Below are 25,967 nucleotides of genomic sequence, written 5' to 3'. Positions count from 1 at the left end.
ACTTTATTCATCGAGAACTTTAAGACAAACAGTGCCGTATTCAAAGTGCTGTACATTGAGCAAATATCATATGAACAACAATGAACAATAAATTAATAACAAACATGGTAGAAAGCACAAAACAGTAAAACTAAGATCAGGTCTGAATCATGCTGAGTCAAAAGCCAAAGAATACAAATGAATTTTGAGATGAGTTTTAAAGATGGGCAGCGAGGGGGCTTGACGAATGTTCAGCAGGAGGTCATTACAGAGATAGGGAACAGCAACGGAAAAGGCTCGATCCCCTCTGAGTCTCAGTTTAGTTCTTGGTACTTCTAATAATGTCTGGTCCGCAGACCTGAGGCACCGGGCAGGTGTGTAGGGGCGGAGGAGCTCAGAGAGTTAAGGTGTGGCGAAGCCATTTAAAGATTTGAAACCAAATAATAGGATCTTAAAAAGAACTCTAAAATGTCTAGGGAGCCAGTGAAGGGATGTCAAAGGAGGAGTTATGTGCTCCCTTTTACGAGTACCAGTCAAGAGGCGCGCATCAGCATTCTGGACCAAGTGGAGACACTTAACGGAGGATTGGTTGACTCCAAAGTAAAGTGCATAACAGTAATCCAGCCGAGACGTGACGAAGGCATGAATTTCTGTTTCACAGTGCACATGAGAAAAGAGTTTTTACTCCAGCCATTTGCCCAAAATGAAATAAGCTGGATTTAACAATGGCATACATGATTGCAAGCGACAATTGAGATCAAACTAAACAATGCAGTGTTTTGATGTGTATGCGATTCCTTGGGTATGATGTGACAACTCATTTTTGGTAGTCAAATGAGGCATTATCCTAGGCATTAGGAAGCAATCTCACAACACGGCATGCAGGTGTTTTGTAGCAAACGGCAATCAGCGTGCATGCACACTAACTATACACACATAGCACTTGATACACAGAAACACAGGCTGCATTTAGCCCAGTATTTGTGTGGTCGCACTCACGCAAAGTGCTGATCTGTGTTTAACCTACATACTCAGGTGATTAGCCTGTGGCTGTTGTGGCTGTCACACATCAAAAGCAAGAAACCCCAAGCATGGCAGTTTGATTCTGCCATTTAAGTGCAGTTTAGGTAATGGAGCTGATTTTTTTTCCCCAGAACTTTCACAGGAAAGAATCACAGAACGTTCAATAAATAAATTCAATACATACCTATGATAACTTTTGCCCTACTAGAATCGGGTGAAACTGTTTTTTTATAACTTCAGACACTTTCTTTCTTTCTTTATTTTTTTCTAATTAAAACCACAAGACACATTGGGGAGCTGATGGTTCCAAACACAAGTTCTCATTCACCCAAAGTGGCAATTACTGAGACGTTTTAATATTGCCATAATGATGCTGTAAAGCGACTATGTTTTCTTTCGAATTTTATTCTTATTTTTTTTTTCTTATGACAATTTTTTTGTGAATAATTAAACTCTTCAGGGAAATTTTGAATTTTTGTTTTTCTTAAGAAACCACTGAGCCTGAGGAAGAACAACCTATAAGAAACGGAATGGATGAAAGATGAGGTGTCGATCATTTGCCATGCACTTGCACAGCCTTTTCCTCTTCAGCTTTGGGAGTTTTGCTGAAATGATTGGATGACCTTTGTCACATTGCTGCCGTGACCCATCCTGGAAGTGAGGTTCTCTGATCTCAAACGTGACGAATGCTTGCTCGGCTGTACAAATGAACATCAGTCAAACTTCACTTTTCGGAATGCTAAAAAAAGTGGTGCTGGCTGCTATGTTAGCAGCCCTGGCTTTTAACTCAGACGTCGGTGCACTCAACTTTTCAACCCAAAATACGTTGGTCACGTGGGTTCCTCAATGAGGATTGTGCCGGATGATCCCCGCTGCATACGCACCGCCCCCATCCTCACCGGGTGACAGCTAAATTCCTAAGCTGCCAGCCTCCCAGCCAGCGCCCTCTCTTTGAGTTATTGGGGGAGTGAGGCTCAAATATGTTGTACATGGAAACTGCTTTTCAGAGGTAGAGAGGCCACAGGCAGCTGAAAGGATTTAGAACTGATATGGAATTAGAGATATTTCAGCTTGACACTTCATTTTTATGCTTTTTTTATTGCTTTTTTTATTGTTATTAAATTGCACATCACACCCACGCACTCCATCATGAATAAGTCATGCTTGCAATGTCGCAGTCGTTGCTAACATGGGCTTTTTCTACTGCGCGCATTCATACAGTGCCAATTTTTTTTCCGTTCAATGTGTGTAAATACTCTGCAGAGTGATGTTAATTGGGACATATGTAAAATGTGCGGAGTTTAGAGGTCATTGAAGTGCGTGCCCACCCATCAAGATCCAAATTAAGCAAATACGTACATATTTGGTCACCTATTTCAGAAAATATTATGTTTGTAAACCGTTCTAAATTTCTGCCCCATTGTTTTTTTTATCTAAAGGTTCGAGGTCGGTCGGCCAAGATTCCAAGACTCGGGGGTTCGATCCGAGGGACGACGGCGTAACACCACTGCTCTTTTATAATATAATGAAAGATAATGTCCGTGATTAAAAAGATATAAAGTAAAACGCACGTTTTATTTTCTCCAAAATACGGCCAATTACACGCCCAAGTAATTAGACAATCCCGCTCAGATCTTTCCAGAGAATCTGGTTTCACAGGAATGGTCCCCCCAAGTGGCCTAGCAAACTTCCATTTAGTGAAGTTTGCTTCCTTGCTTCCTTTTTTTCACAGTCATGAAAGCAGCATTTAACCGCTTGCAGCATTTCTTAGAGCGTTTTTGTTTTGGATTTGATTTGTGTGGCTTTTAATCTGCATGGGTGTGTTCGTCCTTTTATTTGTTTGCTTCATATATTTTTCTTGTTAGAAGTCCTCCTCTGTTTTCAGTGTTTGGCCGTTTGCAGCGTGTTTGCTCCTGTCGGCCACCGTAAGTATATTACTTGAATGATCTTCGGAAAAATCAAACCTTGCACAACCGATCTTGTGTCTCCGGAGACAAAACAGAAGTAGAAACACGGCACTCTATCATGCAGAAGTCGCATTGACAATATGACTAAGAATGGCTTGTTTACATGCACATTTTTACAGTGCACATTCCGTGCATGGTCACGTGAGACCTTTGGGCAGAGGCTCGAGGAGGGAAGGAAGCAGTGAATTGGGTACATTCGATCTTGCTATCAGTTTACGAACAGCAAACTCCCCCTTTTGACTGGCGTGTGATCGATTCACTCTCCACGCAATGCTCACAATTGCATTGTGATTGCTATTCAATACAGTGTTGTTCAACTTTTGCCGTAAATCAGCTGCCATTGAACTACAGGACCAGCCATGAACTTGAAAAGGATAAGTCAAAGGAAAGAAGACTGGATTCGTATTGACTTTTTTCTGACTGCAGATTCCACTAAGTTTGGCATGTGTTTGTTTACTGCACTATATTATTCGCAGGCACACCATCTGCATGCCACAGTTTGACCAGTTGGCTTCTGTTGGTCTTTCGACTTCTCATATTTTCTGTCTCTCATTTCTTATTAAGGTTTTTTTTTTTTTTTTTTTTGCATAATTAAAGCAACTTTTTGGCACCAGTCCACAACTCCCCAGGCTGGCTATGGACCAACACTCGCCATCATCTGTTTCAAAAGATGACTTTGGCGGAAGCACACCCTGTAGCTGAGCTCATAGGGGAGAGTAAGGAAGCTCTTTATTTAAACATTGTTAACAACAGGGTGGAATACACAAAAAGCAAGTGCAATGGAGGAAGCACTCTTGGGTCCTCAACACATTCATCTATATTTTACCATAGCCGTGTCCTCTGTTGCTCTATGTTTGTCATAACATAGCTTTTCGGTTAAATAAACTGTGATGCAAGCTGTTCTCCAATGGAGTTAAACGGCAAAGAGCACCACAAGTGTTTGATCAATGAATCAGCAACTACATTTCCTGTTTCAATGAGAATTTGTATTCAAACAGTCTTCTTCATCATGCTTTTCACAACGGCACCGAACAATTGATCCACAAAACCTTGTCATTGTGAGGCTTTGTTTGAACAACAGCTTAGAGTGTCACAGTGTCATTGTCAGGTTGCAACGGTTTTACAAAAATAACAATAATTAAAATAATAATAATACATTTTATTTATAAGTGCTTTTCAAAACACTCAATGACACTTTACAATCAGGAACAAAACAATAAAACCACAGATTAAATGATAAATAATAAAAGAAGAGATTCATTTTAATTGAGCATGCAAAATACCAGATAAGAGATTGGAAGAGTCACAGAAAGTAACAAGCCAACCACCTATTAGGAAATTTTCCATTCAGATCCTTGTTAGAAAACAGTAAGTCCAGACGATTGAACCAAATAGTTTTTTTCTTTGCGTTAGCCATAATCCATAAATAGTTTTTCAAAGAAATCGTGCACTGTTTTGATAAATACTTCTTAAATACTTCTTACTTGCTAGATTTATTTCAACCAGTGCACAAATGTCATTTTACAAATAAAGTATTTTTTGGATTAAATATTCATAATACTCATCACAATTATGCTTATCATTGATCGACAGCCGCTGATTGGGTTATGGGAGTAAGCTTCAGTGGCGCCTCGTCACGACAGGGCACCCAGCTGAGTCATGTTGAAACAGTCAACAATAAATCATTCATTCATTCATTCATCTTCCGTACCGCTCGATCCTCACTAGGGTCGCGGGGGGTGCTGGAGCCCATCCCAGCCGTCTCCGGGCAGTAGGCGGGGGACACCCTGAATCGGTTGCCAGCCAATCGCAGGGCACACATAGACGAACAACCATCCACGCTTACACTCACACCTAGGGACAATTTAGAGTGTTCAATCAGCCTGCCATGCATATTTTTGGAATGTGGGAGGAAACCGGAGCACCCGGAGAAAACCCACGCAGGCCCGGGGAGAACATGCAAACTCCACACAGGGAGGCCGGAGCTGGAATCGAACCCGGCACCTCTGCACTGTGAAGCCGACGTGCTAACCACTGGACTACCGGGCCGCCCTACAATAAATCATGAAAATGGAAAATTCTAATTAAAAAAATGACAGTAAAAATACATGCATTCCACATGTGTTGGGCACCTTCCGGCGATTAATTCTTCTGTCCACAGCCAAAAGCAATGAAATGGCGTCACCCTAAAAGCCAACGTCATTTCCTGCCAACTTATTTTTTTTCTTAACTACACCGAAATCGTGACTCATTTTAGGTTGACCTCATTAATTTATTGTTTTAAACCAACTGTTGTCAATAATAGAAATCTTGTGCTTGTGTCACATGACTGCGGGTTTCTTATTCTTTGTCACAAAGCATACACGAGCTGCAGTTTTATTCCTTGTAGTTGCATGTTGTGAAAAAAAAAGAGTTCTACCTCGACTAATAAAAAGATAATGAACGTTATACGATAAATATTTTAAAAAGCTTGAAACCACACTCTTCTGGAGCCTCATAGTGAATATGTGTAGCCCTTTTCGAACTGGCACTTAAAAATTTAAGGGGCGTGGAATTAATTTTGCAAAGGTGCCACATGACAAACTGGAATGCTTGCCGAGGGCCAAGGCAACATGTTAACCTCAACTTTGTATTGTGTTTAATGGATTTAAAAAAGGTTGTTATGGTTCAATAAATTGCTGGTTGTGTTGATATGGTGTCTACTGTATTTTCCACACGATACGACGCAGCTGAAAGAATTCAATTTTTCCCAAAAGCCTTGTATATGATGTCACAGACTCTTTATATTCCCCATTGAGTTGTTTCACTGTTAGTGTTCCGATGCCATCTCTTGGTGATTATGAGCAGGAATTAATTGTATCCTAAAAGGGTTCTGCCCGGCACTTATTGACAGGTGCATTCGCAAACACACACACAAACAGACAACTACTTGGTGAGGTCTGTGCAGCCTTTATGAAACGAGGATAATCCCCAAAGTAGCGTTAACTACTGACTAAACCCAGGAAGAAGGAGACAAGCAAGAGTTTTAAGGATATTTAGCCCCTTGTGGATGTGAGCCTACAAAACATCTGTCCCTTTTTGTGGAATCAATTGTCTTCATAATTTTTGTTTTTCATTTATTGTATCGTAATGCCATTTGTATTTATATGTTTCTTGTCCGTGTTTGTGACCAGTTCTCATTATTAAAGTTACAGCGGATATGAAGGCTCTAGATAAATCAAGCTGTATTGTATTGTATTCCATTTAGCATACCAACATCTCGTGGATGCATAGTGCAACCACAGCCACTATTGTAGCTTCTATTCTATGTCACGTTGCCACAGAAAATCAAACTATTTTCACTCTAGCGGCCTTGGAAAAGAAAGCAAAGGCTGTCTGCGTACTTCTACTCCAAGAAAAATGTGATTATGTTTGAGGATGTGAGTGACAAACTTTGGGGGTGAACACGCTTGGACTTTCCTCCTGTTGATTTCACGATTCTGTTTTTGTTTCGATGAAGTTTTGTTTTGTTTCATTGTTTACTGGTATGGTTCTGGTCAGTTTGTTATGAACAGGTGGCATGAGAGAGCTCTTCTTCTCCAACCTCGAATCTGTTGGTAATCATGTTTTTCGTTCTTTTCTTTTAAAACGGGTAGGGAACTCCAGTTCCTCGAGAGCCATATCCTGCCTGCTTTAGATCCCTCTTTATTTAAACACACCTGATTCAAATGATCAGCTCATCAGCAAGTCCTGTAGAGACCTGAGACAATCATAAATGATTGAATCAGGTGTGTTGGAGTAGGGAGGGATGTAAAACAGGCAGAATATGGCTGTCGGGGAACCGGAGTTCCCTACCCCTGTTTTAAAAGGACTGTTTTTGACCCGTTTATGTTGCGGCACTGCACGGCCTGTGGCCGCCACCCGTTCCTGTTCCAGCGGCGCACGGCCTGCGTCTGCCACCCATTTCTGTCCCGGAGAAGTACAGCATGCGGCCACCATAAGTTCCTATATCGGGGCATGGCTTGCGTCCGCCACTCACCCCTGTCCTGTTGGCACACATCCTGCGGCCACCCTCCATCCCTGTTCCAGCGGCACACATCCTGCAGCTGCCACTGGGGTGACTTTGGGATCTCTGGGATCTGCCCAATCAGGGAGGGGCACTGTCATGATTCTGTATTCGGACCTGTTCGTGATCATGTCATTAGTTCTTTTTTTTTTTTTTTTTTTTTTTTTTAAAAGGATGGCAGTGAACCTATCCCAGCTGTCTTCGGGGAGTAGGCGGGGGACACCCTGAACTGGCTGCCAGGCAATAGCAGGGCACACACAGACGAACAACCATCAACGCTCACACTCGCACCTAGGGACAATTTCGAGTGTTCAATCAGCCTGCCATGCATGTTTTTGGAATGTGCGAGAAAACCGGAGTACCCGGAAAAAAACCAATGCAGGCCCGGGGAGAACATGCAAACTCCACACAGGGAGTTTGGACCCAGAATTGAACCCGGTACCTCTGCACTGTGATGTCGACGTGTTAACCACTTGCCCACCAGGCCGCCCCCCTTGGAAGTGTTTTTGTTGATCTATTTTGTTCAGTACAGGCCTGCTTCTCCTGTCTCCCTGCTTTTATGGGTCCACTACCATCACGCACACGCAGTTGGAGATGTTTTGTCACAATCTTTTTTTTCACTTGTCTGTCGGTTTAATTGCTGAGGAGAATATCTTTCCTGCACTCTCTCTATATTGGCTGTCAGAGGCATCCATGCAGTACAGTAGAAAATGAAGATTGTGGATAGTCATCAGAGACAGAGATGAACGTTCCCACTCTTTTTATTGCTTATTCAAACAAAATATTTCCCAACAGTATACTCAACACATGTGTAAGGAATGTGCAATTACAGTCTCATATCATAATATGTTTCCCGAAGACTTGCATAGGCCAATTGACTATTGTCAGTTGACTATTATGCAGCAAGACAAAGAAAGTGCCGCGTTTGTGGAGACACGCATATGTGCACTGGGCTTTGTGCGTGCATTCTTATGTAAGCATGTTGGCCTCTTCATGCCTCGAGGATGATGATGGAAACTGTTTGTCATACTCCCACCACTTCATGTCCTTCTCCTCCTCTCTTTCCACCATTCAACTGTGAAAATCCTTGTTACACTGGCATAGCGAGACATTTCCAGGGCAATGTTAGCATGCAAGGGAAATTAATTACATAGGTCGAAAACCGGTAGATGTTTCACATACGCTCCTGAAACATTGTCACGACCTTCATGTTACACCCACAATGCTTACAGAATCTTCAAGGACTGACCGACTATTGTAGAAGTGTGAAGTGTGTACCTTTTTAGACAGGTACATGCTTGTTGAGAAATAAAAGAACTTCATGTCACTATTGTTGAGAAATAAAAGAACTTCATGTCAGAACATGTCTTACTGTATCTGACGTGACCATGGGTGGTGAATTCAGCACAACAGACAATTTGCAAAAAGGGGAACTACCGGTAGTTGTTGGAATCTGCTTGCTCTCTATTGATAAGATAAGATAAGATAAGAAACCTCTATTAGTCTCACAATGGAGAAATTCCCAATTCACAGCAGCAAAGTTATGAAAGGAAGAAGTAGAACAACAAAATATAGGAGCTGCTGGAAAGGCAGCCACTCTCGTGGCGCCATTTTGAATTCAAAATGACAAAAATAACAACACAACACATAGGACACAGACAGTCGCGCAATCTTCACCACTTTTCTGCATACACTTTGTTGTTTCAAGCAGTTATAGATGAAAGAGGAGAGGATCAAAGTGTCCTTTTACCAGTGGATCAGAGACATCATGCTGAAAATGTGCATACGTCTGCTACAAGCTAAATTTTGAAAGCAAACGCGAAGCTGTAGCGTCCATTGACGAAAAGAGATGAGTTCACTTCTCCTGTCCCACGTAATCTGCTTCAAACTCCAAGCCGCGCCTCCCAGTTCCAAATCCGCATTGGCGCTCCGCGCTAACGCTACTTTCTTCTCATCATCGGCTCCTCAAGCCTTACATCCATCCAGCTGCAGACCGTTCAACAGCACCGATCTCTGAACGCTGAACAAAGTGGGTCTGTGAAAAATGCTGCCCATACAGGCGCAAGACAGAAGTGCCTCGGGACTGTCCAGCAACGACAGTGAAATGGCACCGACATTCCTCCCAGTCAAAAACAGTGCTGGTATCCCCATGCTGCCGAGAAGGCGCAACCACCAAGCACAAAGTCTCCTCCTTGATGAATGTCGTGGCCAAAAAATGCTGATAAAAGTCCACATCAGGTCCACACGACGTAACAACAAACACAAAGTGACAAAACAAACACAAAAACAACAGCAAAAAAGCAAGGCTCATGAGAGCACTTGCTGACGGCTGCCTACTCGGGCGCCATCTTGACTTCAAAGATGAGGTGCCCTTGAGCATGTCACTGTCCCCACTTTCCAGCTCAAAAAAGGTCAGAACTGTTTGTGAACCTCTTGGCCTCAATCAAATTATCCGGTTTACTTTGTAGTGTGACATACCAAATGAGAAGCAGAGAGCGAGTCGACATTCCCATGGACGGATTATAATCAGCGTTCTAAATTACCAGTAACTTTTTTTGATCACCCGACTCTCTCAAGTTACCAGTAACTTTTTTTGATCACCCGACTCTCTCAAGTTACCAGCCAATCAACATTTTCACTCGACATTGTTACTGTTATTATTTTTCTAATTATTATTATAATTTTTCTCTTATTTTTTTTATCCACCTCCCTCCACTATCTTTGTTTGTCTCTCTCTGCTGGTTGCACTCAACACCAGACCTGGCCAAAGTATGGCACAGATGCTAGATCCGGCTTGATATTTGGGAATCCTGACTAGGAACGGCGAATGTGAGTTGGAGGTTGGTGCAAAAAAAAAAAAAAAGAAAAATATTTTAGGAATCGATGTTCCGTCAATCACTCAAGGAACTGGAAGTGTTTTTGATGTTTTTGCCGGAGAATAGGTCCATGAGATCAGAATTCTTTGAAAGAGAACACTTGAATTTGCCAAACTAGACATTTCAACACTTTACCAATATCTTCAAAGTAAAGAACATTTTAAAATTGATTTTTAAGTGTCTGGTGTTGTTCACATTCACGAGTGCCTCTCTTTGTCTAAACTGTCACGCTCACCAGGTTTATTTCTGACACGTCATCCTCTTGCACTTACACTTGGTCACTGCTTTGCCATGGAGATGCGCTTTGGCACAAGCTAGGCTAAGCTAAGTTTGTGACAGAAACTTGATATTTTACGAGACATGCACAATTGATGATTCAGGTTAACATCATGCTTCGCTCCTTGTTGATCCACCTAAGTGTGATGAGGATCTTTAGCCTGTTCAATGTGAGCTGCACTAATTTGTAAGACCCTCAGAAGGAAATGACCACTCATGCAACAGTTGTTTGCAAAATACAATATCATATGGAAACAAAATAAAAATGGCTGCTGTAATCATGGATAGGATCTGTTAAAGAAGAATCAAAGCATAGTGTCTTGAAAGAAACTCAATTTAGTGTGACAATCAGTGCGCATAGAAGCTGAAACAACTCCTCGCAAAATGGTACCTCAGTACTCAGGAAGTAGACTCAATAACTCATACTAATTTACGATTATTGCTGCAGGATTCAACACATTAGATTGCATTTGAAATGAAAAGTAATTTGATATGCTTGCATTTGTCAGTTGTACAAGAGTTTCTTTTTCTAACTATTGTGTGGTAGTCCATTACTGCCACTCGCAGTGTCTGATATATTTCCATATAAAAACCTGTGACCTAATTCCAACTACTCAAATTAAATATTCATAGCCCCCCACTCAATTCATGTTCAAGTCTCTTTTTTTTCACACCAGAGAGCCCATCATGAAAATAAACATTCTGCATGTCATTTGATTTTTTTTTTTTTTAATCTCAGTTTTGTCAGATTGCACATGTACATGTACTTACTATGACACCTTCTTGAATAGAATAGCATTCTAAATGTGTATTATTTTGGGGGGGATCTGGGTCTATCTATCAGGGTCAGCAAACAGCATGACATTTTCCCAAAAGCTGACAATATGCCTTATAATTCGATGCACCCAAAATAAAGACACCATCACTCTCTTTATATTCCCCAATGAGTTGTTTCCCTGTTCGTGTCCATCTAGTGGTAATTATTAGCACGGACCAATTGTAACCTACAAGGGTCCTTTCTGCCTGTCACTTATTGACATGTGCATTTGCCATCATACGCTCAAACAGACGGATTACTTTGTGAGCTCTGCGCAGCCTTTATGAAACGGAGATAATAGCAAAAGCGTAGTTAACTACTGACTAAACGAAGGAAGAAGGAGACAAGCAAGACTTCTAAGGATGTTTAGCCCATTGTGAAAGGGAGCCCACAAAATGTGTGTGCCTTTTTGTGGAATGAATTGTCTTCATAACTTGTGTCTTTTATCTGTTGTTTTACATTACATTATTTTTTCATGTCTGTGTTTGTGACCAGTTCTCATGGCTTTGTTCCAGCTTCACTATTGCAGCTTCAATTCTATGCACCTTATAATGCACCGCGCCACTGAATAAAGTTTTAAAGTAGGCCGTTTATTGAAGGTGAGCCGTCTTTGGCACACATTTGTCCAAATAACCCAAGGATCAAGAATTATACAGTATGCAGACAACGTTTCTGACCAAAATAAAATTGGCGTGTTGATCTGTAAGCTTTTATCCCTTCCCCACACACTGTTTGTCCAATGGTGAGCCCAGCTTTCATTACCGGGAAATTGACCACCAGCACATTCCTGCTGACATGTGACCGTCTCCTCTTCTGTCTCGCTCAGTGGCAAGCGTTCACGGCAGCTGGCTGCTTGCTTCTACTATATCTCGGTAGTTCAAATATTGGAAATCAAATCTGCGATTCTTTGTTATTTATTGTGTTATGATCAGCCGCAAATTTCAAATTTTAATTTGCAAATTGCGTCGCGACAAGGCTTAGTTTGTTAGTCTATATAGGAACTGGAAAAATACTGAATATCGGATCATTTGAGAGAGTGAGAGAGAGAGAGAGAGAGAGAGAGAGAGAGAGAGAGAGAGAGAGAGAAATGGAGAGAGAAAGAGACTTTCTTGCTTTTGGAACTAAAACAAAAATTGTTTACTCTGACTGGAAGGTTGGTTTGATTACACGGTTGTCATATCATAGGAACTCACAGCGTCATGTGTAAAAATGCAGATTACAGTATGTAAGGCAATGCTCATAGCCACCCACCGTTTTCTGGAACTTGAAGGTGTCCCTCACATTAAATTTACAAATTTTTATGGCAGATGAAGTGCCCCGTGTTTTTGTGTTCCACTTTCCTCCCGCTATAAAGCGGGAAGCTAACCGGATATTAGCCTGCAGATCACTGGCAAGACTGGAAGTGCCTCAAGGGGCTTCTGCACCAAGTTTAGTGATGGTAGAAATGTTTTTTGGCTTTTGTACTTCAGCGCATTTTAGTGTCTGTACTTTCATTTAAGTCAGTTGATGTTTTTCACATTTTTCAAGTATCTGTCCTATAGTTCAGTACTGTGTGAGCATTTTGCCAACCTTTGTTTGTCAATCATTTAAATTTTTCTCAATTTGCCTCCCAATTGTCTTAACAGCAGCAAATACAGCAATTTTTGTCCAAATACCGGTAATCAGATTGACTCAATGAGCAGAGGCACCATTTTCTCACAGTCTTCAACCTCATTTTTAGACTGTCACATATGCCTGGAACACGGGAAATTATGATTTGGAAACCGCATTGAAAGCCATATATTACACAGCTCCACCACTTAAAGTATCACATTGTGGCCAATATTCAGTGTGATATATAATTACAAGCATTTCTCTTGCTTCCTGTTTTGCTGGGTCGATTTATTTTCCATTTAGACTAAAATAACAAAAAAACAAAACCTCTAATATTATACTATAATAAAGTGATGGTCACATGCTTAGTTCATGATGATTGTTGTCTGGATGTCTAGGATTGATTGACGATCAGTATGGGAGACCTTGTTTATGTTTTACCCAAAATCAGCAATCTTAGGCTCTCCAGCTACCGGTGACCCTGAAAAGCATAAACAGTTGCAGAAAATAGATGCAATTTAAAAAAATAAATAAATAGGAACGATGCCAGTAATCATGATGTGGAAATTTGAAACTGATGCATGTCAAGACAATATATGTACTGGAATAAAGACAGCTTGTTTATTTGAACATTGACCATGTGTAATATGTATGCTTTCATGGTTTCGTTGGAAATATGTGAATCCAAAAGAGCCATGATTATTGTGTGTTGACACTGGTGACTGATTTTGTGTTTGTGTGTTCAGCTAGCTCGTGCAAGCTCAGTAATTAAATATTGAGTAATTGTGATACATTTAAGCAGCTGCTCACCCCTGTTGTTCAAATGAGGTAAAGTCATTAGCGTCACCAGAAGGTGGATTCTAGCAGACACGCGAAAATCAAGGCAGTGAGTGGAAACAAAAGAACAGGAAGGAAGGGTCTTGGTTCAGAAGCCTTGGGGTATGTGCCCATCTGCCATCCAAAGAAAAAAATTCGAGCAAACTCATTTGAAAAACACATTTCCACAAAGGTATCTGGCCTAACGTCAGTGATATAAGAGAGCGTCAACCTGAACACCTCTCTTGTGCCGTTAATGCTGCTGTTGTTGTTGTTGTTATTGTTGAGTCACTCGAGGTGCCTGAGGATGGTCCTTCGTAGCGCTAGACTCCAGTGTGGGAGGCTCTGTAGCTCTCCGAAGGAGAATCCCAATTGGCGATGGTAGCTGACAGACTGGAGTGCGGGGCACCAAAGCCAGAGGTGCTAGGCCGATTCTTCTTCTTCACCGCAGAGACGGCACAGATCATCCTCACTCTTCCTCGTTAAATGTTGCCATCTTTGGAGGGAGGAGTTTTTGCTGGACCGGAATCGGATAGGGTCGACAAGGTCTATCTTTTATAATTGGGACTCTGACCTCCGACTTGGGGCAAGAGGAAGTGAGGGAGATGAGACGAGGATGGGTAGATGGTGGGGGTTTGCAGCTCCTGAGAATGATCGCTAGGCGTATTTGAGAATCGAGCAGGAAAGTTGGTTGGGGAAGGGAAGAGCTGAGTTTGGCCTGCTCCTCTGCTAGGTCATTGCCCGGGAGGTTGCAAAGGCCTCAGACCCATATTAGTTGGATCCTTTTGTTTGAGGGAAAGGCTGCTCGGTTGGAGTTGATGGCAAGGATGGAAGGGTCTAAGGTGTCGATGTCGCCCGCCCTAAGAAGAAGAGACTGGAGGTGGAGGACGGGCGATGCAGCTCTGGTCATGGAAAAGGGCGCCTTCCACGGCGAGTGGGTTGAGTTGGTTTCGTTAGGCTCCCCCGCAGAAGAGCCCCTCGCAGGACACCACTTGTAGGTACCTGGTTATTGTCCCAGCTAATGCTGCTGTTTGCATTGACTTTCACAGGGGTGTCAAACTGATTTTTGTCGCGGGCCACTTTGGAGTTACGTCTTCCCTTGGAGGGCCATTATGATAGTGAAACCAAATAAATGCTTAATCATCACATCTTATTATTACTCGTACACAACAAACCACATTGATGGATTGCTAGTTTTGAAATCAGTCAACTGTTTGTAGTTTGTTCAATTATTGTCCAGGTGAGTGTAAGCACGGTCAAAAAAATGATTGCAAAATCTCAATGGTATTTGTTACACATGACAATTTGACATTTCGGTCCAGATTTGAGCAAGGATCATGGAAGTTTACACACATGATTTGCTTTCATGGGCCACATAAAATGATGTGTAGGGCCAGATCTGGCCCCCGGGCTTTGAGTTTGACACAGGGTATTACAACAGGGACAGGTTTTGTTCAGCAGCCCCTTCTGTCTCAAATCCTCCAAAATATTGATGCGTGTAATGAATATTTAGAGTTCGGATCGGTTCAAGTTGACGTGCGTCTTTTACTTGACTCCAACGTGAAATACAAAAATGCTCCCCTTCAAAACAAGCAAGGCACTCTGCTACCATTGGAGGACACTTTGACATATGAAGTGTTTTGCCAACGTTGACATTTCTTGATCCACTTTGGCACAAGTACTTGGCACAACTATTCCGTAGACGATGCTTCGGGTTAAACGATGTTTGCAAAGTTGAAATGAAAAGATCTTCATTTCAGTAAATCAATTATCTTATTTCAGTACATCATCTGCTCCTCCTTGCCGCCTCAGTGAACCTCTTCATGGGTAGAAATATTGAAATTGCTTTGCAGAATATATTTAATACAGGTATAGATATTACAGGACAGTGTTTTGCAACACTTAAGTGCCTAACATTTTGAGTAGGATTTCATATTTCCTTGCTACTGATGCCACAGAAATCTAGTCATACAAGCCCGTCTGGTCAAATTTACTTTCACTGATAGTCATTTTTCCTTTGTGGTTGTGTAAGTTGAACTGCTGAATGAAAATCTTCAAAAGTGCTTGAAATCAAATTGAATCAATTCAATTTATAGTAAATGGGCGCTACTGTGCAAAAGTCATATCTGAAAGCGATTTCTTGGTGGAGCAATACTATAAATGCTCATTTAGCACAGATAACCACAATGAAAACCATTCAGATTTGTTTCTCTGTCCATCTTTTTATTCGTTTGGCGCATTCTTACACGTCCACAGAGAGTGACAAACAAATGAGGAATTTCCATTATGATTGCACAATTCAAACACTGCTGTACCATAACAAGTAGGCTGCAGAACATTTGTTCTTGTTTCAAACGGCCTACACGTGTGTTTGTTTTGAGTTGGATGTTTTGACAGCATTTCAAATGCAATTTAATTGCTATCATTGCCACCATACAAAGCTAGATAAACATTAACTATGGAAAAACACTGCAAGGGAGCTTGTAAACTCGACAGAAATCTCCTGTTCCGGGTTTAAAGAGAGCTTCAAAAGAATTGTATGGCATGGGTACATCCAAACTGCCATTTCTAGCTGCCAAGTCCCATTGCGATCCCCCCCCCCCCATTGAGATTTAAATGCAGACTAAGATCTGTTTCAGTATACGGAGCATGTGGCGAATCAATTTGTGCAGCCATCAGTCGACAAGCCAGCAGTAAAACTGGCTTGATGGTAGATTCCCCGTAGAATGTGGCTGTCTGTCACCGGGAAAGGGTTTCAAAGAAGTGGGTGAGCCTGCCTTCACATATTTGAACCAGAATCATATTTTACGCACAACTACAAACATCCCATACATTTTCTTCCACATACATAATCCCTTTGGTTAATTCACAATTCTTTTTGATCCGAGTCACGCTGCATGTCACCGAGTGTATTTTTGTGTGATGTGTGTGACAGAGTGAAACCGAGCTGCTCTTCTGAGCCGTTCGTTTTAAAGCTGTATGGACGATGATGCCTCTCTCTTTTTGTATTACAGTTCATCAATAACAATTTAGGGGAACAGTGCAATCAGGGCGTGACTCTACTTGGTTTCCTCTCAATGAAATTCTTCCCGCTTCCATCCATAATCACACCTCAGCGCTCGTTTTAATGAGGGGGTTGTCTGAGCTCTCTTTTTCCTCTCAGTGCTAACTCTCTTGGGGTAATTAATGAGCTCCTATCTTTTTTCTTGTCATATAAGGGTCATGAGCCTGCTTTCATTCTCTGTGTCGTGCAAGTGCCTGTGAGTGAGAAGGTACTCCATTGAATGCATCCCTCTTTCAAGTAGAAAGTAAAAAAAATCTGGGTTAGTCATAATGTATTTCTGCAGATTTTTGCCCACCTTACAGCTGGCAGTCTCTTTTCCAGCTCGGATTCAAAAACGTGTTTACAATTTCATTATAGATTTGTTGTTGTTGTTTTTTTTTTAACACATATCAGAACCTGAAATTCAGCTCGTTCACTTCTCTACAATTCTGCACTTCACATTTTCTTTCGTGCAACTCTTAAAGCCCCTAAATCAAGCGGTAACAGTATGTGAGCTTCTGAATATGCCATTCACCAGAACCGTAACACAATACATATACCAGCTCACCTTTTTTTTTCTAGCATTATTTCTTGGCATTTGATGAAAACTAAAAATGAGTTGACTATTAAAGCCAAATGTACAACCTGAATAATGAAAAAAAAAGTTTTAGAAACGTGAATTTCTGTAGTAAAAGACTTGAATTGATGAAGTGGCCTTGTTGTCAGATTCAGACTGTATTGAATGTCTATTTTAGGTTTTATTCTGACGTGCAAGCATGTGTGGCTCTGCCTTTGCACCGTGATCCCTTTAATCCTGGTTCTGTCATGTCCTTCAAAACCCCGATCAAGGTTGTCATTAATGAGTAGGTTTTCACCAGCTTTGGTGAACTACGCTCTCCCGCCTTCTGTTCGTCTGTGCAGACAAACTACATGCACTAATGCTTACTCATGATGGCAGATGTGAATAGAAGATGGTGGTTGGACGCATGTCCAAGTGAGAGTACGCTATTGTTTTTAGTATATAAGAGCGCAAACAGTTCGAGATGGGCATTTTACCTTATCTTGGCGGTCTCCATCTGCAACCTGGCTACCCTTCCGTCATTGTTCTTCTGTCCTTATTCATAGAACAATCGTCACTTAATACCCTACAGACAGGTCAGCACTTACTTTGGTCCATACATTCGCATAGCACTGCGGATCCCATCTTGAATGGCGCCTTTTGCAACTAACAATAACATTATCATAAACATTTAGATTCCATACTTAAAGACGCCTTCTCTTGATACGTTAACGCCACAGTAATATTGCATGTGGCAAAGTGAAGCAAATTGTGAAGATGCTTTCTCCTTGGAGATGCATTAACAAGCACAAATTTACTGGATTATTAAAGAATTATTGCTTTTAATTGAATGATGTCATCCAAACTCAGTTTTCTGATATTATATCTAAGAGGAAAGCCACATAGTGTATGGCGGATGGGCTGACACATCGCTTCGGTTCAATAATTGCCTGCTACAGAATAGAAAAGAAAAGAGTTTATGGCTTCAGTGGAATTTAGTATTGAACGGTTGACGGATGTCCTTTCCCACTTGCAGTACAGTTATGCAACATGACAGTCAAAACCTGTAATGGAGGAATCAAAACGCCACCTAATGTGCCAAAACTGATTGATGGTCACTAGAATGTATGTTTACATCTTTACTTAATGCTTACATTAACCTCTGAAAATATTAGAATGATCACCCAAGTATGAGGGTTTTTAGGCTTATATCACTGCACGAGACAAACGCATCATTCATAAAAAACATAACACATCACATGTCTTGTCACATTACAGAATGACACATAACATGTGCAGGAATCTCGCATGCAAACATTGACATATCGCATATACGTCTGCCTACCAAACCTTATTTTCAGTAACAGTGATTGGCCGTTGTCGATAAGACTTGCTATCAATCAAACAAAAATGACATCAGTTTCTTGATATTTTCAATGTCTTACTCATTAGCAAATCAACTTTTAATATTTCACAACACAAAAATAGCTATGAAGTTCAAAGTAAATAATAGTAATTAAAACTTTAGTTTCAGAAATGTGTGCCTCTCATGGGGGAGGTATCAGCATCTTGGTGGATGGGTACCGAGAGACATACAACACAGCCAGTTAGTTTTCTTAAACCGCTGGATTGATCGTTAGTGAAATAGGTGTCTGTAGGTACTTGATGTTCTCTGACTGTACACTAGTTGGCAGTGTTGGGATAAAAGTACTGGGACGATTAAAGGGGCAGATGAAAATACACTTGTGTTGTTGCTTAATATGTCCTTTAAAAAAAAAAACAATTCAAAAATGGGCATTCTACTGAATGCCAATCTCTGCAAACAGTTACATGACTTAAAACTGCATGAAGTCTCTGAACAGACCTTTACAATGCATTTTTTGTCTGACAGCAGATAAGTGTCCAAAGTATAAAAACTAAAACTATAGTGTACTCATCCATGCATCCATCTTCTACCGCTTATCCGAGGTCAGGTCGTGGGGGCAGTAGCTTTAGCAGGGAAGCCCAGACTTCCCTCTCCCTAGCCACTTCTTCTAGCTCTTCCCGGGGGATCCCAAGGCATTCCCAGGCCAGCTGGGTGACAGTCTCTCCAGCGTGTCCTGGGTCGTCCTTTGGGTCTTCTCCCGGTGGGGCCCTGAACACCTCACCAAGGAGGCGTTCAGGAGCCCCTCCCGGATGACCGAGCTTCTCACCTTATCTCTAAGGGAGAGCCCGTACACCCTGCGGAGAAAAATCATTTTGGCCGCTTGTATCCGGGATCTCGTTCTTTCGTCACGACCCATAGCTTGTGACCATAGATGAGGGTTGGAACGTAGATTGACCGGTAAATTGAGAGCTTCGCCCTTTGGCTCAGCTCCTTCTTTACCACAACAGACCGATACAAAGTCTGCATCACAGCAGACGCTGCACCGATCCGCCTGTCGATCTTTCACTCCCTCATACCCTCACTCGTGAACAAGACCCCAAGATTTTTAAACTCCTCCACTTGGGGCAAGATCTTCTCCCCGACCCGGAGGGGGCACTCCACCCTTTTCCGACTGAAGACCATGGTTTCAGATTTGTAGATGCTGATTTCCATCCCAACTGCTTCACACTCGGCTGTGTAACGCTCTAGCGAGAGTTGGAGAGCCCTAATTGAAGGAGCCAACAGGTCCACATCATCTGCAAAAAGCAGAGATGCAATACTGAGGCCGCCCAAACGGACCCCCTCAACCGAGGCTGTGCCTAGAAATTCTGTCCATAAAGGTTATGAACAGAATCGGTGACAAAGGGCAGCCTTGGCGGAGTCCTACCCTCACTGGAAACGATTCCGACTTACTGCCGGCAATGCGAATGGTATAGACCGAACAGCCTGTTTCAGGGGGTTCGGTACCCCATACCCACAAAGCACCCACCACAGAACTCCCCGAGGGACATGGACAAACGCCTTCTCCAAGTCCACAAAGCACATGTAAACTGGTTGGGCGAGTTCCCACATACCCTCGAGGACCATGCTAAGGGTATAGAGCTGGGTCCACTGTTCCATGGCCGGGATGAAAACCACACTGCTCCTCCTCAAAGTGTACCCTTTGAATGTATATTTCATGATCAGTCATGACCTAACCACATTTCACTTTTGTTCTTCAGGTGTCAAGTTGAGACGGAGACCATGGAGAGGCTGTTGCTGTATGTGATGCTGGCAGTAGCCATGGCGGTTCGAGCTCAGATCTGCCCAAAGCGTTGCGTTTGTCAGATCCTGTCACCCAACCTGGCAACACTCTGTGCCAAGAAAGGTCTACTATTTGTTCCACCAAACATTGACAGGCATACAGTAGAACTGAGGCTGGCTGACAATTTCGTCACAAGGTAAAGGACTTCTGATTGCTTTGAATCTGTCCGATTACTGTAGATACTAATATCTTACTTCTTTACATTGCACAAAAGGTCATCATAATTTTTGACAGAAATGCATGATGAATAAAAGAATTCATCATGACCACAAACCACCATCAAACATTTGTCACTTGCAAAACCTTTGCATTTTATTTGCTGGCATTTGGAAAAAACACACTGGCTACTGAGGAAGGTCTGCCCTCGTTTCTATATACAATTAGAAGCACAAAAGCTCACAAAAAGTGTGTTATGTTATAGTTGCACTGTTTAAGGCAAATAGTGTTCACACCAGATACTGACCTCTCTTATGAACCCACAGTCATCTCCAATGCAGTTTAACAGTCGATATTAGACTAGCCATTAATAAATGTAGGCAGACCAAGGCACACCTGTGCAAAATACAGGTATATGCTGTACAGGACAGTACTGTATAGGGTTGCACAATATGTCCAAAAAATAGTTTCATCACAACAATGACTCATGCACGATACATTTCGCAACAATGTGCAAGAAATTAATGCTATCAGCATTAATTTCGGCAAATCGGCAAATCATTTAAATGTAAATCCATCTGTTATTCCATTTTTGACTTGAAGATTTTTTTTTAAACTTAAATAATATTTTAAGTCACTGTCACAGATAGACGGAAGCATAGAGTAAGTGAAACAATTCATCTGACCAGGGACTGTTGGAAAAAAAGATACATTATTCGGCTAAGAAAAGATCAAACAAAAACAGCCCAGACTGAAATGTGGCAGTGCTGAAAAAAAAAATCCTGTTATCTACAACTTTTACGTCAATTAAATTAATAAACATCATCTAAGGTTACAAGCATGGCAGTCTACAAAAGTTAAAACACAATTATATCATGTTTTTTATTATTGTTTACTTATTGTCAATTCTTACTGATTGCACTTCTGATGTTGCTTCTGCACGTTCTCTTTTTGCATGCAGGTTGTTAAAAGGATTCCGTAAACAAACTGCATCCTGGATTGTGTTCACTTCCAAATGTTCTCTGAAGTTTATGTTCCCATTTTGCCGATAAGCATGGAATACTGCCGCAGATATCCGACTATAAATAATGTGTGTGATGTCATTAACACTGCATATTTCTGTCCCAGTGTGAAGAGGAAAGACTTTGCAAACATGACACGGCTTGTGGACCTCACCTTGTCCAGAAATACCATCTCCTACATCACTCCTCTTGCCTTTACAGATCTAGAGAACCTCCGAGCCCTGCATCTCAACAGGTCAAGCTTCATTTCATGCCAGTTCTCTAGTTACTTGAAAGCCGTCGGCTGGAAAGTTACTAATGGTTGCCTCTCTGTGATTATATTACAGTAATCGGCTGACAAGGATCGGCAATGATACATTCAGTGGGATGTCTAAGCTCCACCACCTGATTCTGAACAACAACCAGCTGGTACTGATCCACCTGGGAGCATTTAATGACCTGCTGGCACTGGAAGAACTAGATCTCAGTTATAATAATCTCGATTCCATTCCATGGGAGGCCATTCAGGTTTGAGTCTCAGCCAAGAACAATTTCTGTTCAGACTTTTTGTTCACAATGGGAAATGAGAAAGAGCTATTTTAACTTTTAAAACATAACCTAGCTTCCATAACCTTATACCTGGATAATGAGTATCCAGCAGGAGTGTCCAAAGTCGGTCCTCAAGGGCTCCTGTCCTGCCTGTTTTCCATCTCTCCCGGTTGCAACACACCTGATTCAAATAATTAGAATCATTCTAATGATGCTTCACAGCTGGCTGATGAGCTGATCATCTGAACCAGGTGTGTTGCATCCTGTAGAGCAGGAAAACAGGCAGGACATCGACTGTCCAGGCCTGGTGTACAGTATCATTTTATTTATTTCTGTTATTAGTTAAATGAAATTCAATAACTTTTTTTCCTCATTGTTAAAATCCAAGTTAAAAATGTATCCACCAAAATTCATTTATTTGTGTGTTTCCCTCAACAGAAAATGACTAGCCTCCATACACTAAGTTTGGACCACAACATGTTGGACTATATTCCAGAGGGAACATTTTCATTGCTACAAAAACTCAACCGGCTCGACGTCACCTCCAATAAACTCCAAAAGCTCCCACCGGACCCTCTTTTTCAGCGAGCACAGGTAGGTTAATATATGTCTTTAGCATGAATAGCACATCACTTCAAACGCGTTCAACGGAATTGAAATACAGTGATCACTCGCTATTTCGCGGTTTGTTCATCGCGGCTTCAGTGCATGGCAAATTTTTTCAAACATTCATTAAAAAAATACATATATAAATAATTAATATGCATGAGGTACAGTACTGTGTATGTTGCTCTATGTGACCCGCTGTTTTTTATGTTTATTTATAAATATGTTTATTAGTCACTACTTCGCGAATTTTCATTTATCGCGGGTGGTTTTGATCCCCATCAACCGTGATAAACGAGGGATGACTGTAAAGCACATTGAGTCACAAGTGTTATTTTATCGCAACACTTTTTTTTCTTTGAATCCCCAAAAACATTTTGAAACACTATTGTAGGTTTTGGCCACATCTGGGATCTTGAGCTCCTCAACCTTTGCGCTCTCATTTGGTGGAAACCCGCTGCATTGTAACTGCGAGCTGCTATGGCTGCGAAGGCTCAACCGAGAGGATGACTTGGAGACGTGTGCCTCACCTCAGCACCTCTCTGGACGATACTTTTGGTCCATTCCTGAGGAAGAATTTCTGTGTGAACCCCCGCTCATAACCCGATACTCCCATGAGACGAGAGTTCTCGAAGGACAGAGAGTGTCACTCAGGTATGTACGGCCTAACGCTTATTGTCCTACAAATGAGTAAAAATCAAGGGTTTCCAAACTTTTTTTTTTTTTTTTTTAAATCTAAGGGCTGCATCAATGATCGACAAAGGACGCAAGGGTCATTTTGACGTTTGTCGTCAGTCTATTCATTTAACATGCAAAAATCAATTCATCAGTGTAACTAACAATGTGAAAAGCCATGAGAAAATATTTCCAAAACAGTATATTACTGCAAAAAGGACTGAAGCATTGTAGTTATTGAACATATTCATAACTTGTCAAGATAAATTGTATTTTAGGTTTATCCTGAACTTTCACCCTAAAGCTAAATATTTTTAACTTCAACTAAACTCAGGTTTTCATAAGAATAATAATGATCATAGCAACATTAAAATAATATGAACAGTCGGGACGTGACATAACCTATTTACTTGGGTGTACATATGCACATATATTTACATGTTAATGTGTTTGTGTATTCATAGTGGATGTAAATATGTGAATATGTGTGTATGTATGAACAAAAACATGGTGTAGGGGTGGAACAGTTCACAAAATCCACGGTTCGGTTTATGTGTTGACTGTATTATGATATTTAAAAATGTATTATTTCTTGTAGATGGAAGTGAGTATTCACAACATTATTTTAATTACTATTGTCATCATTGAATTATTATTTAAATTATGATTATTGTTTTTCGATCTATGCGACTGGCATATACTGCTCTTCAATTAGATGGCAATGGTACAACCAACCTGTGTATCCATATGTTTGCTTTCATTCAGTCGAATCATGGCCATGGATGCAAATTTAGCTGCTTTGTCTTCAACTGTATAAGCCTAAATTTCACACTCAGTGCATTTGTGACTAAATTGATGCAAGATTATTATTTGACTATACATTTTTTTTTGGGGGGGGAGATTCCATGAAAATTTTTTTTCGCAAAATACATGCCTTGGCTCCACTGTTTGGAAAACACTGATCTTATAATTATGCTCCTTAATTCCAGCTCACAATTTCACATAAGATACGCGTAGGCTAAGGTGTGTCATAATTCATATTGAATATGGAGAAAGGAATGATAATGTGTAATATTACTCTCTACCTAATGAAAATTATGTGTGAATGAGCTCAGCTCAAGCATGAAGAGCGTAACGATTCAATCTCTTCATTCACAGCACATGAACACACAAAATTGTCATCATTTTGAATCTATTCATCACCACATTTGATTTCACATGAAACAAAAAAAGATGCACTTTAATTGCAGACTTTCATGTTTAATTTGAGGGGATTTGCGGTACATCCATATCAGGGAACCACTGTAAGAATTATAACAGTTAGTCCGTCTATATGCCCCTCATTTTTTAACATCGAGGGCCGGCTAGCTGCATGCTAGCACCCAATATCCTCGGGATGAGCCAGGTTTGAGTGACAAATAACCTACACACTGATATACTGTGTACTATGGGTGCCCAAGTCCGGACCTCTCAGAGCCCCTATCCAGCCTGTCTTCCATTTTACCATGCTCCAAGACACTTGATTCAAATCATCAGAATTGTGATCAGGCGTTTCCAAAGCTTGCTAATGGGCTGGTCATTTGACTCAGGTCTGTTGGAGGAGGGAAACATGTAAAATAGGCTGGACAGGGGCTCTTCAGAGCCAGACTAGGCCATCCTTGTTGTATACCCAGAAATTATGTTTTAGAAATACTTAAACCTTGAAACCATGAACAGACTAGTGCATTTTGTTTAATGACTGATGACATTTCCACTCCTCGATAGATGTAAGGCCAGAGGTGACCCAGAGCCAGCCATACACTGGATATCTCCTGATGGCAAACTCGTTTCAAACTCCTCGAGGACACTGGTTTATACCAATGGAAGTCTGGACATCGTCATCAGTACTGTAAAAGACACAGGCTCTTTCACCTGCATCTCCTCCAATCCAGCTGGTGAGGCTCACCAGACCATAGACTTGGTTATCATTAAACTTCCACACATCTCCAACAACACCAACAACATACTGGAGCCTGACCCGGGATCATCTGACATTTCCACATCCACCCGAAGTGTAAACAACGGAAGCAACGTGACCGGGGATGTGAAGGGTGGGGTAGAAAAGAGAGTGGTGACCGCTGAGTCCACATCATCAACCGCACTGATCAAGTTTAACTTCCAAAGGAATATTCCAGGTATCCGGATGTTCCAGATCCAGTACAATGGGAGCCAAGATGATTCACTTGTGTATCGGTAAGTCTGAGAAAGTCATTATATCCTCATAACATGAAGTTAGCCTCAGATAATGGTAACTGAATACTGCCTAATGATTTGGACAATGGGAAGGGCGAGAATGACAAGCCCGAGCTGTATGAATCACATTACATTGGAATACATGCATATTTAATGACCATGGGGGTGAAGGACATTGGGTATGATTTGGAATATGGCATTACAACAACCGATAACCCTGAGTCAAGAGGTTTACAAGGGTAATTATTTACTGTACCCCAATTCATAATGAAAATGGTAACCGCAAACATTGAGAACAAAGAAACAGGATGCAAAGATATCCTTTTTAATAATTTCAATCATCATCGTAGCTAGTTACTGTCAGTAGGCAAGTCAATAGAGTATAGGTAGGTGAATATGAATGTTCCGACAACTGAACAGTCGTGCGTTCAGAACAATTTTTATTTGCTTTTCATTGGCAAAATAGCCACATAAATACTATAGGAGCGTCAGGTGACTCCACAATCAGATGGGCAGTTTTGACAGATATAGGCTTACATTCACAA

General features: G+C 41.3%; 1 protein-coding gene across 1 annotated transcript in view; it reads left to right on the top strand.

The window, feature by feature from the left end:
- The window catches only part of lrfn5a (leucine rich repeat and fibronectin type III domain containing 5a), a 186,839-nt gene that overhangs the window by 112,579 nt on the left and 48,293 nt on the right, over positions 1-25,967 (top strand). The window contains exons 3-8 of the mRNA XM_052085703.1: positions 20,121-20,339; positions 21,488-21,616; positions 21,708-21,888; positions 22,348-22,503; positions 22,910-23,169; positions 24,955-25,422. Of these exons, the coding sequence (XP_051941663.1) occupies positions 20,143-20,339; positions 21,488-21,616; positions 21,708-21,888; positions 22,348-22,503; positions 22,910-23,169; positions 24,955-25,422 (1,391 nt within the window). The 5' untranslated portion in view covers positions 20,121-20,142. The remainder of the gene's footprint in view (positions 1-20,120; positions 20,340-21,487; positions 21,617-21,707; positions 21,889-22,347; positions 22,504-22,909; positions 23,170-24,954; positions 25,423-25,967) is intronic.

This window comes from Hippocampus zosterae, chromosome 14, assembly GCF_025434085.1.
Source record: "Hippocampus zosterae strain Florida chromosome 14, ASM2543408v3, whole genome shotgun sequence".
NCBI lineage: Eukaryota > Metazoa > Chordata > Actinopteri > Syngnathiformes > Syngnathidae > Hippocampus > Hippocampus zosterae.
The sequence above is the reverse complement of the archived record's forward strand: the minus strand, read 5'-3'. Positions and strand labels throughout refer to the sequence as shown.